General features: G+C 39.5%; 1 protein-coding gene and 2 long non-coding RNA genes across 4 annotated transcripts; 1 reads left to right on the top strand and 2 right to left on the bottom strand.

Moving 5' to 3' along the window:
• Positions 1-4969: 4969 nt before the first annotated feature.
• On the top strand, positions 4970-6751 carry LOC306792974 (uncharacterized protein). The gene is made up of 2 exons (XM_079290372.1): positions 4970-5023; positions 5286-6751. The coding sequence occupies exon 2, from the start codon at positions 5313-5315 to the stop codon at positions 6195-6197; it is 885 nt and encodes a 294-aa protein (XP_079146498.1). The 5' UTR covers positions 4970-5023; positions 5286-5312; the 3' UTR covers positions 6198-6751.
• Positions 6752-9982: 3231 nt separating this feature from the next.
• Positions 9983-13013, bottom strand: LOC306793048. Its single transcript, XR_013772862.1, has 2 exons — positions 12875-13013; positions 9983-10361 (listed from the first exon to the last, which is right to left on the bottom strand). It is a non-coding gene; the product is annotated as an uncharacterized lncRNA (long non-coding RNA).
• Positions 13014-14325: 1312 nt separating this feature from the next.
• On the bottom strand, positions 14326-18612 carry LOC306793047. Of its 2 annotated transcripts, none has more exons than XR_013772860.1 (8): positions 18069-18612; positions 17734-17874; positions 17250-17307; positions 16938-17128; positions 16733-16828; positions 16304-16392; positions 16093-16135; positions 14326-15054 (listed from the first exon to the last, which is right to left on the bottom strand). It is a non-coding gene; the product is annotated as an uncharacterized lncRNA (long non-coding RNA). The 2 variants fall into 2 exon arrangements; XR_013772861.1 differs by having other exon boundaries at positions 17000-17128.
• Between the last annotated feature and the right edge of the window lie 241 nt (positions 18613-18853).

Here is an 18853-nt window from a genome sequence, read left to right as displayed (position 1 = left end):
ACTTAGTTTACTTACCATTGTCTTTGTTATATTACGCTTTAGAGAGTAGAGTTTGTGGATTAGAAATGAATACAATAAAGGTGCATTTCACCTGAAAGTCATCATACAGAATAAACCTTTCTAACCACATCTCCACATGTAAGGGACTATTTGAGTAATCCTCTGTGTGCACACCAGATGGTGTTCTAATCCACACAAACAAGAGACACCTCATCGTGTTATTCATTGTAGAACATAACATTTTAAACTTGAGTTGATTTTAATCCGATGTCTTTACATTAACTTTAATATTTAAAAATAAAACTGTATTTCATTTATCGTCACTTTTGAAGCAAGTACAGGAAGAAAAGTGGAATTCTATGATAAATGGTCCAGGGTTTCAGTACGTTCACAATAACTAACCTTACACAGAACTGAACAACACTAAAAGGGATCATTTGTAGGCGTGTTTTTTATAGTTGGGTTCTCCCCTTCATCCTTCCTTCTTCCTCAAACTCCTGCCAAACACAAGGCTTGAATATATGTCAGCACAATTAGGCCTGAGTGACAAGAGAGGACAAACTAGGAGACCAGAGACATGTGCATGTACGACATCCAACAACAAACAGTAAACCCCAGAAACATTTGATCAGAGACACAGAGGAAAGAAATGCTGAATAAGTAAGTATAACTGATACACTGAACATTTTTACACCGGAGCAAATTAGTCGTAAGTTACCATGGTGATCTAGTGGTTAAAATAAAGTCACCATCGTGACATCAAAAACTCCAGCTTTAGGCTCAACATAGCTCACTACGACGTCAATCTCCCTTCATAGTTCACTCCTCTGGAAGAAGAAAGACTACAGAAACACACAAGAGGCAAAACTCAAGCCCACCATTCACACAGATAGGAGAAAGGAAACAAACAAGCAGTGAGATCCAAACATCACTGGCCCTGGACCAAGATAGCTTCAGGACTTATGGCAGGAAGTCACAGGCTGAGTGTGAGAATGGAATTAAAGGTAACTAAGGTGTGTTTTATCTGTTGTGACACAGTCTTTAGAAAATAACAATTCTTTGGAACATGACTCCTACAGGTAATGATTGCACAATGACTGAGCTGCTGGAAGGTTAATGGCAACAGGTACAATGAAATATTCTTTGGAATCCTCAGACAGGGAATAATTGCATTACTGGCAACAGATAAGAGGCCTGAAGTCATCAAAGAAAAAGCAAATAACTGAAGGTTAAGACCAAAAGATGAGTTTTAATTCAGGATTTAAAGGCCTCAACTGTTTGATGTGAGCAGAAAGGTCATTCCTGAGGAAGGGGATGTGATAGGAAAATGTTTATGAACGATTGAATGTTACGTCTCTGTATCACTTTATTCTGCACATGTCAATGAAGACAGCTTTGTAAAAAGTGTAACAAATACAAGTGAAACTCCTTTACCCAGTCTTTTAACTTAAGAAGTTCCTCATGATGTAAAAATGCTTTTTAAGAGAGCTCAGACTTCTTTCAAGCTGCATGTTTGAACAAACTATCATTAGTCATGATGATTAACACCTTAGCTGAATGCACACAACAAGAATAAAGCTGATTCTGGACCAACAAGGAAACAGTTGTTAACTTTCTCAAAGCAGGTGTGACTTACACAGAACTGGACCAAACACATGAGAAGAACCCAAAGCGTGCTGATGGACCAGCACAGGACAAGAAGGAGAACCTATGATCTCATCAGCATGACAGACATTGACTTTAAGAGCCAGACTCATTCGATTCATTGAGACTGACCCGTCAGAAGGGTAACAGCAGCACAGAGAGGGCCCAACACTGTAGAGAGCTTTACACAGCCGAGGTCACAGATAAGAAGTTTGAAACATGACGTCAGAAGAGAGCGTTGGTGAATAAATAAACACTTTTGTCTTCAGACGTCTTCAAATAACTCACTGTTTGTTTACCAGCAGCCCCGCTGAGGACGTGTCCAACAGACACGGGGTCACCCATGTGTCCCATTGTGCATGGAAGGTTGGACTGGTTCATATGAACACATATCAATAAACACACAATAAACACATGAGCATTGGAACAAGGTAGCTCTGGTGATTGTTTTGGAAAGAATTCAGAGGTTGAGTTTGATGATATTTACTGAAAGGTAATCAAGACATCAATAGTTTGATAAGATATTATATACTTTAGAATATGACTCCTCACAGATAACAAATGAAACAATCAGCTACATGTTGTAGAAATACCAGTACAAGTACTGCATTCAAAAGTGTACTTACAAGGGCGATTGTGGCTCAGTGGAGAGCAGGGTCGTCGTTCAATCAGAGAATCGGCGGTTCGATCACCGGCTCCACTTGCCGCATGTCGATGTGTCCTTGGGCAAGACACTCGTAGCTCTGACTACGGTGTGTGAATGTGTGTGAATGTTAGTTAGTCCTGGTGGGCATCAGTGTATGAATGGGAGTGAATGGGTGAATGACGACATGTAGTGTGAAAGAGTAAAAGTACCAACATCAAACTATATATCGTACTACAAGTAAAAGAAGACATGATACAGAAGGGCCATTTCAGAATAATAATTATATTATTGAATTATAATTATTAAAGCATCAATGTGTACATTGCTTTAATGTTGCAGTACTTTACTTTATATAGTGCCAGGTAGCAAAGGATCAATAAAGTCTACATCATCATTCATCTGTTGATCATGTAGATGTATTACTCTGAATCTGTAAAGTAACTAAAGATATCCAATAAGTGTAGGAAAATACAAATTACAATAGTATCCTCTGAAATGTAGCAGAGTAGTACAAGATGTATAAAGTACAGCAACCTCAACATTGTACAGAAGTACTTGACTCAATGTATTGAGTTACATTTCACCACTGTGGACTCTCATGCTGGTTCAGAGTAGATCCAGATGACTGCAGTGCAGCAACACCTTCTGACACACGTTTGTACAAACTATTGTTGGCCATGATGAATAACACGTTAGCTAATGCTGGTGTTAGTCTATTACATATTTCAATGTTGTATGATTTATCTGATGTCATCCACCACCAGCAGCAGAACTTCCTTCCTGCTCCACTATTTTCGATTACGCTTCAGAGAGATCATAGATTATAAATCACTACAATAAAGGTGCATTTCACAGAATCAACCTTTCAAACCACATCTCCACATGTAAGGGACTATTTGAGTAATCCTGTGTGCACACCAGATGGTGTTCTAATCCACACAAACAAGAGACACCTCATCGTGTTATTCATTGTAGAACATAACATTTTAAACTTGAGTTGATTTTAATCCGATGTCTTTACATTAACTTTAATATTTAAAAATAAAACTGTATTTCATTTATCGTCACTTTTGAAGCAAGTACAGGAAGAAAAGTCATTCTCATTCTCTCTTCCTCGCGTGCTTGTTATAGTTGCCTTTTTTTTCCTTCATCCTTACGTCTTCCTCAAAGTCCTGCCAAACACAAGGCTTGAAGATAGCCCAGCACAATTAAGCCTGAGTGAAGAGAGAGGACAAGGAGGACAAACTCGGAGACCAGAGACATGTGCTTGTGGGACATCCAACAACAAACAGTAAACCCCAGAAACAGTCTACATTTGACCAGAGACACAGAGGAAAGAAATGCTGAATAAGAGACAGCATTGAACTACAGAAGCTGGTGGAACAGAGGCTGACCCGGACATGACGTCACAGCTTCGACTCTCTATCGGATAGAGAGTCGAAGCTGTGACGTCATGTATGTGTATTATTAGATTGTTATTATTATTATTAGATTCACTGAGACTGACCCGTCAGAAGGGTAACAGCAGCACAGAGAGGGCCCAACACTGGAGAGAGCTTTACACAGTGTGTGTGTGTGTGTGTTCATGTTCTGCTTCTTTTCATGATAGACGTAGGGAGACCAGAGACATGTGCTTGTAGGACATCATTTAATAAACTGATGAAGGGACATTTTGGACTTGTGTGAAAAATTAAAGAAAAATACTTTACTTTTATTCCTTGTAAAAACAACATTACCTTGAGAATTCCTTATGACGTCGAAATTATTTAAACAAAAAAATAATAAGTTAGCTGATTCAATATGTAGAGTTCATAAAAAGGGTAGTTTTATTGGATTATTTTCATTGATTTGAACTTTGGATAATATATTTCACAATTATTTATAATATTGTTGGCATTCGTCAGGAGTGCAAGCAACAAGAATAAAGCTGATTCTGGCCCAACAAGGAAACAGTTACTTTCTCAAAGCAGGTGTGACTTACACAGAACTGGACCAAACACTTGATAAGAACACAAAGCGTGCTGATGGACCAGCACAGGACACGCGAGAGAGAGAGAGAGAGAGAGAGAGAGGCACACAGCTTGGATGCTCATGTGTTTGTGGGACAACAAACAAACACAGGCTCAGAGAGATGCAATGCTTTTCAGGACGTTTACTATGTTCTGGTCAGCAGGACAGACATTGACTTCAAGTGCTGGACTTATTTGGGTCTTTGAGACTGAGACTGGCCCGTGAGAAGGATAATGATTCAGGTTCAAGCAAACACAAGCAGTGAGATCCAAACATCACTGGCCGTGGATGGCAGAAAGTCAGAGGCTGAGCGTGAGAATGTAATTCAAGGTAACTGACGTGTGTTTTATCTGTTATGACACGGTATTTAGAAAAATAAGAAATTCTTTGGAATATGACTCCTACAGGTAACGATTGCACAATGACTGAACTGCTGGAAGGTTAAGGCAACACACATGAGCCGTGGAACAAGGGATTTGTTGTGCTTGATTTGGCAAGAGTTTAGAGGTGGAGTTTGATGATGTTACTTAAAGGTTATCAAGGTACCAATCTGGTTTGACAACATGCTACTTTCTTTGGAATATGACTCATGACAGGAAAGACTTGCACAATGGGAAAGAGCATCTCTCTATATAAAGGCAGCTGACCTGCAGTGAGTACAACAGAATCCAGAGGACCAGCTGACTTCTTCCTGCCGCTCTATCACTGACTGTCAGCACACACGTAAGTCTTCAAGAATGTCATGTTTTATGGTTGTGGAACATAAAGTTTTCTATTTCAGATCTTATTTGATTATATTCACTGTGAGTAGTGTAAATGGTGGCAGTGTGCATGCACATTTAAAAAGCAATTCATGTTAGATGTCATTATGGTGATCCATATTTCAGCACTGATATTTTAATTTGTAGTGATGATATTGGAGCTCACCTGAAGACGCAGTCATGCTGCTAACTGTTTACTCATGATGTGTCTTTCTTTAATGCAGTTACCCACCATAACCACCAAGACCACCATGAGCTACATCTCAGAAATTGACGTGTCCCTCAATGATATCGAGGAGCAAATTCTCATAAAGAAGGGCTTCCAGAAGGTCCCAGGTTCTCTGAACAAAGGAGCAGGTGTACATGCCATCTATCTTTGGTATAAAATGGGGGAGAAGGGGGAGAAAGCAATCACTAAGCTTCAAGTTTCATTCAAGGATGACATGACTCCTGGATTGCTCAATGCAGGGTACCAACAGATCGTTAAAGATCTCAATGCTGGACACAGAGGTGATTGCATCTACCTTTGGTCCTACCAAGGGTCTGGAGAGTATGATACTCCCATAGTGGAGATTGATGTCACTACAGATGCAAACAATGAAGCTGAAAAGTTTGGCTTTGGCTGGGAGAGACTGGCCTGTGATCTGAACCGCAATGCCGGAGGGGACTGGATCCACATGTGGATGAAAAGAGAGCACCAAAACTACATCTGCGACATCACTGCCACTGATTCCTACAAATCAGACAAGGACCTGTTTGGAGACCATTACATCCGTGTGGATGAAGATACTAACAGGGGAGCAGGAGGATCCACGGTCTTCATCTGGTACCGTCAGACCACCGACCCCAAGCGTGCCCTCAATGATCTGGAAGTGTCCATCAATGACAAGGAGGCTGTTCAATATCAGAAGCAAGGATACAGTAAAGTGTATGTCAACCTCAACGACGGAACCAGTGGTAACCCAGTGTACCTGTGGCACAAGAAGGAGGGATCCAGCAAACCCATTCAGGCCATCGCCCTGCTTCTCAACACAGCTTTGGTTCCTGGGTACAAGAAGGCTGGTATCACTGTAATCGAGAAAAATCTCAACGAAGGCAATCCCGGCCACATTGAGTACCTGTGTGTGTATCAGTGAAAGCAAAAAGCCATCTTCATGGTCGCAGAGCTGAGAATTCCCAACACTCACTGAAGTGGAACGAAAAGTCCAGCAATGCAGTTAAATCTTTTTGGTGATGGACTCTTTCACTTTTTTTCTCTTTTTCGATATAGAAATGACGATTCATTATATTACAGTCACTCAATAGTATCAAAGGTTTATGGGTTTAATGTTAAACTTGCTGATTCGATCAAAGAGTCCTGTTTTATTAGAGGACAGGATGGAATAGAAGGTGAAGGAGATCAGACTGATATGAAAAGGCTTAACAATGCAGTTCAATCATTTTGGTGATGGATTCTTTCACTTTTGTTTCTTTTTCACTATAAAACAATGTGATTATTATAGTGCAGTAATACTACTGGTAATATCAGAAAGCATCAATAGTTTATGATTCTACTGTTAAACCTGATGGCAATGAAATGAATCAAACTATTTCACATTGTTTTTAACACTGTTAATTAATGATTGAATATTAAGTCTCTGTGTCACTTTATTCTGCACATTTCCTGCTTTTCAATAAAGACAACTTTTCATGTGAAGTGTGTTTGTTTCAGACTCTATAGAAACTTCACTTTGAGTGTTTTCATGTGTTTTCATCACCTTTCATCACCTACTCAGATCTCTGACTCCAGTCAAGTCAAAGGTGCAGTACCACAGTATATAAATACATGTTAAAGTCCTACATTACTTTATGGTTACAATTAATAATGCATGACAATGTATATTGCTTTAATAATGCAGTTTTTTTTTTTTACTATATTTACTGCCAGGTAGCAAGGGATCAATGCAGTGATGTTTTGAACTCACAGTGGTGGAAGAAGTACTCAGATCTCTGACTCAAGTAAAAGTAGCAGTACCACAGTGTAGAAATACAAGTAAAAGTCCTGCATTCAAAACTTTACTTCAATTGAAGTAAAAAAGTACTAACATCAAAATAGACTTAAGTACCAACAGTAAAAGCAAACATTATACAGAAGGGCCCATTTCAGAATAAGAATTAGATTATTGAATTATAATTATCAATGCATCAACATGTACATTGCTTTAATGTTGCAGTGTTTTACTTTATATACTGCCGGGTAGCAAAAATAAAGTCTACATCATTATTTATTTGATTATATTTATTTTTATTACTCTGAATCTGTAAACTAACTAAAGGTATCTAATAAGTGTATTGAAGTAAATCCATCAATATTATCCTCTGAAATGTAGAAGAGTAGTGCAAGATGTATAAAGTACAGCAACCTCAACATTGTACAGAAGTACTTGACTCAATGTATTGAGTTACATTTCACCACTGTGGACTCTCATGCTGGTTCAGAGTAGATCCAGATGACTGCAGTGCAGCAACACCTTCTGACACACGTTTGTACAAACTATTGTTGGCCATGATGAATAACACGTTAGCTAATGCTAGTGTTAGTCTATTACATATTTCAATGTTGTATGATTTATCTGATGTCATCCACCAGCAGCAGAACTTCCTCCCCTCTCCACTATTTTCTATTATTTCATCTCTGTTATTTATTGTAAATAAATTAGATTGTTGACGTGGGGTGAATCCAGCATTCTCATATTCAGGATGAATATTTAACTCAAATTTTTCTGGTGTGTCTTTGGTAGTTTATCTTTGTACCCTGGCAGCTTCTCATTCGGGCCCGAGCTCCAACGTTCACACCAGTGTCTAGTGGTAGTGATGTGACCTTTCGTGTCGAGGCTTCGAAGCTTGTGTCGAGTAATCCAGGAAGATTTGTATGAAGCGCGTATCGAGGCTTGTCTCGATGACGTATGTGGTGACGTTCGAAGCCTCGCGAACCAGCCGTACCACGTGACTGATTCAGGAAATGGTTCACGAGTTTGGCGTGCGATTCGAAATAAAAGGGGCAGCGAAACGCAATGGATCCCCGGTCACATTCTGTGTACTTAGGACTTTATTGCGCGTTTGTTTACAAACTACTCAAGCTTCTTTTTTCTGCGATGGAACCAGCAAGAAAGAGGAGATTTTCCCCAGTCTGGGAACATTTTGAGCTCATCTCTCATAATAGGTTATGCACATAGTAATAAGTTATTATTAATAACTAGCGGGATATACTGTAAATGTGCATGAAAAAAAGCACAGTCACAAACCTGTCTGCCTACCAGAGCCTGGTGGTGAAGCAGCTGGTGAGCCAGAACCAGAGCAGGACGCAGCAGCAGCCGGCTGAGAACGATAAGGCGGAGGAGCAGGAGGAGGAGATCAGCAACGTCCGCACGCAGCTCGCGGTCCTGACGCCGCAAGTCAAGGACCTGATGCTGTCCCAGAGGAAGACGTCCGTCACAGAGGACTGAACATTTCAACGTTTAGAGAAGAGGACGTCGAGAATGGACTCGCATGTTAAGATGAATATGTTTAACTCTGCTAGATCAGCTGTTAATAATGTATTTTATGTGATTTATCCATGTGGACTTAATACTTATTAAAAGGAAATTCCTGTTTGGGATGTCACCCTGTAAACCCAATTGACGTGAAAATCCTCAATGAGGTTCTGATTTTCATGCATTCATTAAAGCTCTCCACTAACTCGCATGTTTTTGTTGTGGAGTCAATCGGCATCATGCAAGCACCACTTGTATGGACAGATTTGTTCTACAGTGGTTTAGGAGAACTTGAAGCATTAACCAATTTTCTTGTATTTATAATTTTGTTTTCAAATGCAATATTTGAGTTGTATGAGTGACTGGTTATTTATTTTTCCCCATTCCTTGGCATTAGCGGGTCCCTTTATTCTACTGCTGACGCAGTTATAAATGTGTATAATATAGTACATATGGGGCAGAACGCAGAGCCCTATATAGTTTATTGGGTTGTTAATTATGCTCATTTTCAATTATGAATACACATGTGGCAGGTTCAGTCATACTGTAGAAGCGCCGGGATTAACAAAGTGAGCATGCGTCTTTTTCTTTTGGGCTGCACACCACCGACACCCAAAAATGATGTTTCGTTACCATGGTTACACTACCGGTGTTACACAGCCTCAGAGTAAACCCCTGTGAGTCCCATAACAGTTTGTTGACTTCACACTACCCCACCAGCCCCGTTTGAATTAAGTCCTTTAGTCCATGAAGAGTCCACCACATACGCTGCTGGAGGCCCAGGCAGTATAGCTGGGCCTTTGGAGACAAGGGAGGCGCAGGAGAACCAGGACTGAGCGAGGACATACTTGAGATTTCCAAAAGCAAGTCTAATGCTCGCAAATACTCTTTTGTCCACAAGGAATGTCAAACTCAACACAAATTAAAGTTCTTCGTAGTGGCTTTAAATAAGAAAATGGTCAAATACACAAATGTTTCATTTTAAAGCAATATAGTTTGGCCCGACAAACTGAATAAGATAATGGGAAAACAATTACATAATACTTGCAATGAATTTTATTAGAATAGTCACTTCAAACACTACCGGTACTTGGGAGCTTATTACAAGAATCTATGGGTGGCCAGTAGTCCAAATTGCTATTTCTTTAAGAGGTGATAACTACTAATAAGCTGCCACTCAAAGGTCTGTCATATAAAAACAATCTATTTCATCAACTAGAACTTACCTACCGGTACAATCTATTTTGGGCCTGAGGCCATTATGAAAGTTCAGAGTTGTGTTGCTGTACGTTTGATGTAGTGAAGCTCATACATGGTGATGATAACTCTGTGGATATGAATACCGGTAAATTACCTTGTATGATGATGCCAGAAAACATTTTGTATTTTGAAAAAAAGAGAATTCTGAGTTCATGTTCATTAGTTCCTCTTTAATACTTACAATATATATAATATACAGCACAAACAATAGATTAATGAGCTTCCATTCTCATGATCCTCACCGCTGAACAGCAGCACAGGAAAGGAGAGGATGATGCCCTTGGGTCAGTTCCATCAATCCATCCATTAACAACACGTCCAGCTAAAGCAGAGTGTCCATAAGTTCCGCATCGGTCACTTACAATGACTACTCTGATCAGGTGTCCCTGTCCCCGCTTAGAGTCTCCAGAGTACGGATCCAGATCAGTCCATAGCAGGTCCCGGTGTTTAACTGCCGGCCAAAGCCATAGACGTCTGCAGCTCCTCTAAATGGTTGTTAGCTTGTGTGATCATCATACGGATGGCATCCTGAAGGAACAATGAGAGGGAAAACAGCAGTGATGGAGACAGAAGAGGATGCTGGGAAACTAAGTACACTGTCTCTACACAGACTATCTCCAAAGGTTTGATGTGCTTAAAAGCTACAGAAAAGGCAAGTCAGCAGACCTTGAGTTTAGATTATCTTTTTAAGTTCATGAATTCATTTACACTAAATTATAACCCATTGCAACAATATGTATCAAAATTAATACTTTCTCCATCATTTTTGATTAATTCCTAATCTTCTCAGAATGTAGAAACAATCAAGTTTCAACAATCTTCCTCTTTTAAGACGTTTCAGATGAAAGTAACTTAAGGCTACATCCACGTCCATCTTTTGCAACGTTTACACTGAGCATCCACACTACTCAAGAGTTTTAGAGCACCGAAAAGGAAATAGTTTAGAAACGCTTCCAAAGCTTTTTAAGTCTGGAAACCCCGAGGTTACCTCGTAGTGTGAACGATGGCGTAGACGCCCACGTTCGCCACTTGATTGGTTCTTAGCAGCCATGACATGTCCTTTCGTCACACCGCAGGAAGAAAAACTACATCAGCCTGGATTACTAGAGGTTCATACAATATGGATAACGCATTACAGGCTTTGCTGACTGTGCTGTCTGTACTAACAGATATTGTGCAGTTAAATTCTGCCTTTTATAATGTTACAAATGCCGACATGCGATGGAAGCGAGCAGCTATTGGAGCGATTCGCAAGCAGTGGAGGACTTTTCTTATTTATGCTTAGCTTGTTCTGCAGAACTATTGAGAAACAAAAGCATAAATGCTCTCCAATACGACGGGGACTTCCAGCCAGCCGGCAGAGCTACGAGTGTGACAGCAGACAACGACGAGACCAAGAAAATGAGTGAGAGACGTGTGTTGACCAAATATACTGACCCGTAATCTAGCAAACTTTGATTTGTAAGTAGTGGTGTCACGGATCACCGATCAGCCCTCACGGTTCGGATCACTTGTGAACCGCGGATCAAGAGTATTTTTTTTTTACAGCGTAATCATCATAGTGTGTAATAAAGTTCTACTGCTGCTGTTCCTTGTCAAGTAACAAGTCCCCGAATATCAATGCAGAGTGTCAGTGAACAGATATAAAGCAGTAGTGTGTTCACGTGAACGGAGCAGCTTAGAAGCATTTAACGGTGACGTCATGGCGAGCGGAGGAACGTCAGAAGCCGCGGCGTCATTTAAGTCGCAAGTTTGGGAACATTTTGTCTTCCCTGTAACGTATAATGACGGATGAGGGTGGTGGACAAACAGTTACGGTATGTCGGCGTTATTTAAAGAGAGAGACACGACAACGGCAAAACATCGGCATGTCCACGCACATGAAGAGACGCCATCCGGTCTGTCAGCGACGGGGACACTCCGGTGTAGAAAACAAAGGATTTCTAAATCTGGTTAAAATGCTTGAGCCACGCTACGAAATCCACTTACGCACCCACTTCAGTGTGAAGCTGTTCCAGGCCTCTATGAGAAGGAAAAGACTGTAGAGACTGCTTTCACCACGGCGGAGTGATTCTTAGTCCGGCGCTGTAGACACGCCCCCTCTGTGAGCGTCACACACACACACACACACACCTGGTTCAGGTGCTGACAGAAGCATCAGAGTGAAGCTAGACAGGCCCAATAATATTCAAGTCACCACAGAAAGGTCGACCCTCTCCCCAGACAATGGAGATATTCTCATCTTTTTGAAAATAATGTCACAGTAATGGTAAACATTATTGTGTATTTGAATGGCATAACCTGACAGGAAGTAAACACAGACCCAAGTTGTTGCCGAGCAGTTCAGTTCAATGTAAACAGTGGAAGCTAGCTCACTGGCTGTTTCTTTCTTTCAATATTGATCAAAGGCCGAGGATATCAGAATTGAGTATTCTTGAATGTTTTATTTTTATTTATTGATTTCATTTTGTATCAAATTGGACATATTCAATATTTTTGTTTTCATGTAAGACTATAGCCCAAAGTTCTTTACCGAACCGTGAGGTTTGTGATCCGTGACACCCCTATTTGTAAGTGTTCATTTCAAAGTACATTTGATGTGCGTCTTTGAGAGGGATAGAGAAAGACCTGCAGCGTTGTGACTAAGTTTAAAAATGTTTTTTGGAGAAGTGTCTGAGTTTATAAAGGCAGATTATAGAGGACGATCTTAAGTATCTGTTGTATTTTCTGTAACTAAGCAAACAATATACTTCCTGTTTACACTGACACCCGCATACCAAGTGTACACGAATAGTCATGTGGTATTCGTTTTCATGCTTCCGTATGGACGGAAATCCTTCCGAAAACAGTGCCGGAACGCCAGTGTGGACGCAGAAACATATAAGTGTGGACGTAAACTTAGGTCCAACTTTTAGATAATATCCTGATTAACGTAACTCCTGTTCTGAACATGACATCAGCTCTTCACTCGATCCAACAGACAGGCAGGGCAGTTCTAGGCGCCCTGGCTATGTAATGGAACACATTATACATCTTCTTACCTTGTCTGTGGCATTCTTATTCCTCTTGAACTCGTCTCTTGCCCAGTCACTGAGGTACTTCCTGTCTGCCTCGTCTGGTACCTTCCGTATGGTCCTCATCATATTTCTGTAAATCCCCAAAACCCGTTGTCTCTGTAAAAACTGTCAAAGAATCAACAGTTCAGCAGCCTGAGCAGGCCAGCTAAAAACACATTTTTGTGAAAAGTCTGCTTGGGAGAGTCAAGAATAATCAGAATATCACAATATAACAGTTCCTTGTCATAGCACAGACTCTTGCGCAAGTTGAAATTAACTTCCATGTGATATTATGCAAGGACTGAACTAAACGTTGGAGTAAACAGTGTCGACTGCCTGGTGAAGTTAACTTAGATGCTAACACTGGTTTAGCCTGAAAACTAGCTAGCCCTGCAAACAGCCTGGCAGTAGGAGCTGGCTCAAATCGTGGCAGCGGCAGCTAGTACAGGCACTTCCTGTTGCAAGCTCAGTTGCCACGACTTTCCGTGGCAGCTGGGCCTGCAACAGGAAGTTGTCCGTGGCAGCTGGGCCTGCAACAGGAAGTGATTGCCACTGTATGTGACAGCTGCCACTAGCATCTTGTGGCAGCTGCCAGCATTTCGGAGCGGATTCCGCCGTAGTTTAGCCTTTATTTTTTCGTTATTTGACATTATATGACAATACATTAAGGTCATTGAAGGCATGACTGTTGGTAGTTGTAATTAGTTTATTAAAAAAAGGCCGAATTATCATGGTATGGCCACTCGTTTTTGTCAACAAGCTAATTGCGGGCTAACTTCCCTTGAAACCTGTTACCCATGGCAACGATAAACACTTTCACGCTGCAGACTAAAGGAATGCAAATTATAAATATGGATGGATATGCAATGTACTGTTTAGAGTGATAGCAATCCATATAACATGTTGACTTGGATATATATACGCAGTATATAGATATATATACAGTATGCAACAAGTTGTTGCGACAGTTAACACCGTTGTGTGGTACCTGCCACTACTTTTCGCGACAGTTTTCACTGTTTGCGACTGGTACCACTAGCATCTTGTGGCAGCTGCCACTGTTTCGGAACGGATTCCGCCGTAGTTTAGCCTTTATTTGTCGTTATTTGACATTATGTGACAATACATTAAGGTCATTGAAGGCATGATGAAGGCATGACTGTTGGTAGTTGTAATTAGTTTATTAAAAAAAGGCCGAATTATCATGGTATGGCCACTCGTTTTTGTCAACAAGCTAATTGCGGGCTAACTTCCCTTGAAACCTGTTACCCATGGCAACGATAAACACTTTCACGCTGCAGACTAAAGGAATGCAAATTATAAATATGGATGGATATGCATTGTACTGTTCAGAGTGATAGCAATCCATATAACCTATTGACTTGGATATATATATACAGTATGTGTATGTATGTATCTATATCAATATATTTTTATGTATGGATATATTAATACAATTTGTGTACAACTTTTTTTCTCTGTTTGTCCTGTCTGTCTCAACAGGACAGTAGTTTGGGGGAGGCAGTAAGAAGAACCTGATCACATGAAGCTTGATCTACATCATTCCAGCTATTGTAAACCACAGATGACCAATCACAGATATAGACCCCAAACATCTATATCCAGTTTAGATGACCTACAAATGACCCGCTACTGCCACTTCCTTTCCGTTGACCGCAATCCATATAACGTGTGGGTTGTCACAAGTTTTGGGAAAGGTGACACGGCTGTTTGGTCGATGGTTTATTTAAAAAAAAATGTATTGAACAAACAATAACAATTTGACGTATTGTCAATAATAACACAACAAAATACAGACATTTAAACGAACATACATTGACAGTGACAGATTAGTGAGTTACAATACTTGTAAAGCACATGTAGACTAACTATTTCTCCTCAAACCTCGAAAACACTTTCAAATTGTTTTCATCAATAAGGTCTGTGCAGAATTTGTTATAGTCCTTCTGTTTGTCAAAAACAAAAGTGAAAAGCTCTGCTGGAGACTCTTCACTCGGGTCATCACAGTTGTGCAGCTCCTGGAGGGCTTCCTGTTGTTCCTTTTCATCCATGGAAAGGACAGCGGGAACTTTAAACCCTCCATCAAATTGTGTCTTGAGACACCAGTCAGCTGCAGCCAGGCTGTCTCTCAGAAGAACATTTACCTGCAGTAAAGAATAAAGTGTACTCAAAGTATTTATTGTATATTGGTGTTGTAACCAACTAATACTTCAAACTTGTACAGCATTTACAGTACCTAATTAACAAATAGATGTTTTGTAACAACAAATGTTGTCTTTGTCAACATATGTGTCATTCAACATCTAAAAGTCAAATCTCTATTTAGAGAAATAAGCAACAAAGAACAAACAGTAATGCTGGATGGGTTCCATCGAGAGCCTTTCAAATTGAATGGCAGTATATAATAAGATTTACCTGTATTTATTTATGTAAATTAATGCTGACAATAAATAGTTGCAAACCAATTCTAGCCAGAGCTTAATCCATGCACATAATTAAGCACCAATCTTATTAGATATCCTGTGAGTTCACAAAAGCTGCTTAATTTAAGTAGTGAAGTGATTCTATATAGGGCGACTGTGGCTAAGGGGATAGCAGGGCCATCTTTCAATCAGAGGGTCGGCGGTTCAATCCCTGGCTCTGGTTCTGCTAGTCGCATGTCAATGTGTCCTTGAGCAAGACACTTAACCCCAAAATTGCTGTAATGACTGTAATGTAATATATTGTCTTATGATCATGCAACAGACAATACCTTCATGATGGATCTTATGTGAAAGGCTAAATGACATTCATTTATATTTACAGTTTTAGTATTTCATGCTAATCCATTTTTTTATTGTTTATCAGGCAGCCCAAAATCTATTATTTCTTATTTTTGGATTCTACTTCATTCATCTAATCGGTTTATATTCAGCTTAATTGTTATTCCTGTACATGCATGCAATACATAATATGAAGTTCTGATGTTTGTGAATGTGCTGCATGGTTTCCGCCATCAGGTGTCGCCCTTGAGCACATGAATCCGTTAAAAGTTATTTCAGCAAAAAATAGAATTTGTCTTGTGGATTACGGTAAATCAAATATACTCTGCTTTGTTGTTTAATGCAGAAATAAAGCCACTGTAAATCAAACTACGCACCAGCATCTGTGTCTCTGACTGCAAAGATTTTAACATTTCTTACCTCTTCTGTGCTTTCTCTGTCACTTGTTGACAACTCTGGAGCACTGAAAAAAAATATATTATCTGTAAATGAACCACTGCCACATTCAGTCATTACAGTTATGTCAACTTCACATGCAAAACCACTCTTAGCCAGGATTAGCATAATGGATTTCGTGATGTTACACATATGCATGCTCACCCACAATTCAAACACAAGTCATGTGGTCTACCTTTTCTCTTTATATGTGTTCTCCAGCAGCACAGACTCTGCCTGGTATCTGCACATGTTGCTGGTCTTTTGCAACCACTGAATCACAACCTACAAAAATGTATCGATAATAATAATTATAAAGTATGTTAAATCAATTTGACAGTTTTTACCAAATGTTAATTGTCAGTCATTACATACATACATTTATATTTCATTTAAATTGATACTTACCTGTACCAGGTTACCCAGTTAAGTTAGCACATTGATACTAAGTTATTCTTCCAGTTGTAGTTTTGGTTTATATTCTCCAAATGGTGTTCTCAAATGTCTATTGACACTTGTATCTCTCGGAGGCCTATGCCATTAATAACTCACTAATCTTCTGCTGTAAACGTAATTCTTAAACTACCGGTAATTGTTAATTTGGTACACATCCTCAATAGCTCACCTCTGGCAAAATGACCTCTGTGATGAATAGCTGCTTCTCAGCTACAGTTCCAGGCACTGACAGTAGTCTTTCCAGACGTTGGATAATCTGTTCTGTCTGGGAAAACAAGTAAATAAGAAACAAATAAAACACTTTTTGTATACCATCCTGAAAGAGGAGAACAAGAAAATGTCACGGTAACATTTCTCTATCAATCTAGTCCTACCTTTTCCCCTCCTCTGCCTAAAATGCTGTGTGTACAAATAAGACAAAAACAGCACACTCTACCTTCATGTCACTGAATAAAGTGAAATGTTCACTGTGATATTTTCGCAGGGCTGCATCCAATCCTCTGTGTTTCCACAGATACATTCTGTTGGAGAGAAAATGCCCACTCTGCAGATTTCTTTCCAAGTCCTGAAATATAAGATGTATATGTAGTTGTAGATTCAGTGTTATGTATAATTAGTGAATACCATTTTTATGTGAAAAACCTTTGTACAGCTCACTGGAGAAAATGTACAATGTATGTTATTACCTTTATTTCTTCATCCTGAAGAATTTCTTCTGCTTTAACAGACTCCAAGATGTTGTCTCTGTTTAAGACAGAAGCATTGCCTGAATTTGACGAAAATCTTTACATGTTGTAGTTTTACAACATACACCTTTAATTACCATGTATCAAATTTTACATTGGTTATACTGTATATATAACTAGCTTGTTGCCAGTATATACTGTAAATCGCTAAAGGCTATGAATGTTGTTTGGGTAATCGTATATTTATTTGTCATTAACAGTCTTTTTTACGTTGTCTATTTATTTATTTGTTAATTTTACAATGTTATTATGTGTTAACTCCAGTGATCCATGAATTATGTTAAATATATGACACTTTAATATAGAACATAAAACTGAAAATTATTGGAGATACTAAGGGAAATTCTTCCCTAATTTATATCAAACACAACTAAAACAATTGTCACTTTTATATCAATCAACGAATGAATGAGATGATTCTTACACATCTTGGACAATGTTGCATCCACAAAAGAAATCCTTTGATGTCCAGTCACCTTCCACACCAGCACACTCAAAATGCAGCCAATTTTTGCAAGTTGAGCATTGAACCCATTGGTAGTTCTTTATGTGGTCATGGAAAACCCTATGAAAAAACAGAGGTGGGACAACTTCCAATATTCCACAATCATTTCATCAGGTTCGTCAATTGCAAATATTCCAAAATGTATTTTCCCTCGAATCATAAGTTACTTACATAAAACTGAACTTTTCACTGTGTTGTGTGTGAAGTGCTATATAAATAAAATAGAGTTGAGTTGCCACTCATGTTGCACATACCTGGTTGTCCCAGTTGCTCGCTGGAACAAACATGACTTTTTTTTGGGCAACAAGTACCAATTGAAGTTAGCCCGCAATTAGCTTGTTGACAAAAACGAGTGGCCATACCATGATAATTCGGCCTTTTTTTAATAAACTAATTACAACTACCAACAGTCATGCCTTCATCATGCCTTCAATGACCTTAATGTATTGTCACATAATGTCAAATAACGACAAATAAAGGCTAAACTACGGCGGAATCCGTTCCGAAACAGTGGCAGCTGCCACAAGATGCTAGTGGTACCAGTCGCAAACAGTGAAAACTGTCGCGAAAAGTAGTGGCAGGTACCACACAACGGTGTTAACTGTCGCAACAACTTGTTGCATACTGTATATATATCTATATACTGCGTATATATATCCAAGTCAACATGTTATATGGATTGCTATCACTCTAAACAGTACATTGCATATCCATCCATATTTACAACCTGTATTCCTTTAGTCTGCAGCGTGAAAGTGTTTATCGTTGCCATGGGTAACAGGTTTCAAGTGAAGTTAGCCCGCAATTAGCTTGTTGACAAAAACGAGTGGCCATACCATGATAATTCGGCCTTTTTTTAATAAACTAATTACAACTACCAACAGTCATGCCTTCATCATGCCTTCAATGACCTTAATGTATTGTCACATAATGTCAAATAACGACAAATAAAGGCTAAACTACGGCGGAATCCGTTCCGAAACAGTGGCAGCTGCCACAAGATGCTAGTGGTACCAGTCGCAAACAGTGAAAACTGTCG

This window comes from Melanostigma gelatinosum (assembly GCF_949748355.1).
Source record: "Melanostigma gelatinosum genome assembly, chromosome: 19".
Lineage (NCBI taxonomy): Eukaryota > Metazoa > Chordata > Actinopteri > Perciformes > Zoarcidae > Melanostigma > Melanostigma gelatinosum.
This window is presented reverse-complemented; position numbering and strand designations above follow the sequence as displayed.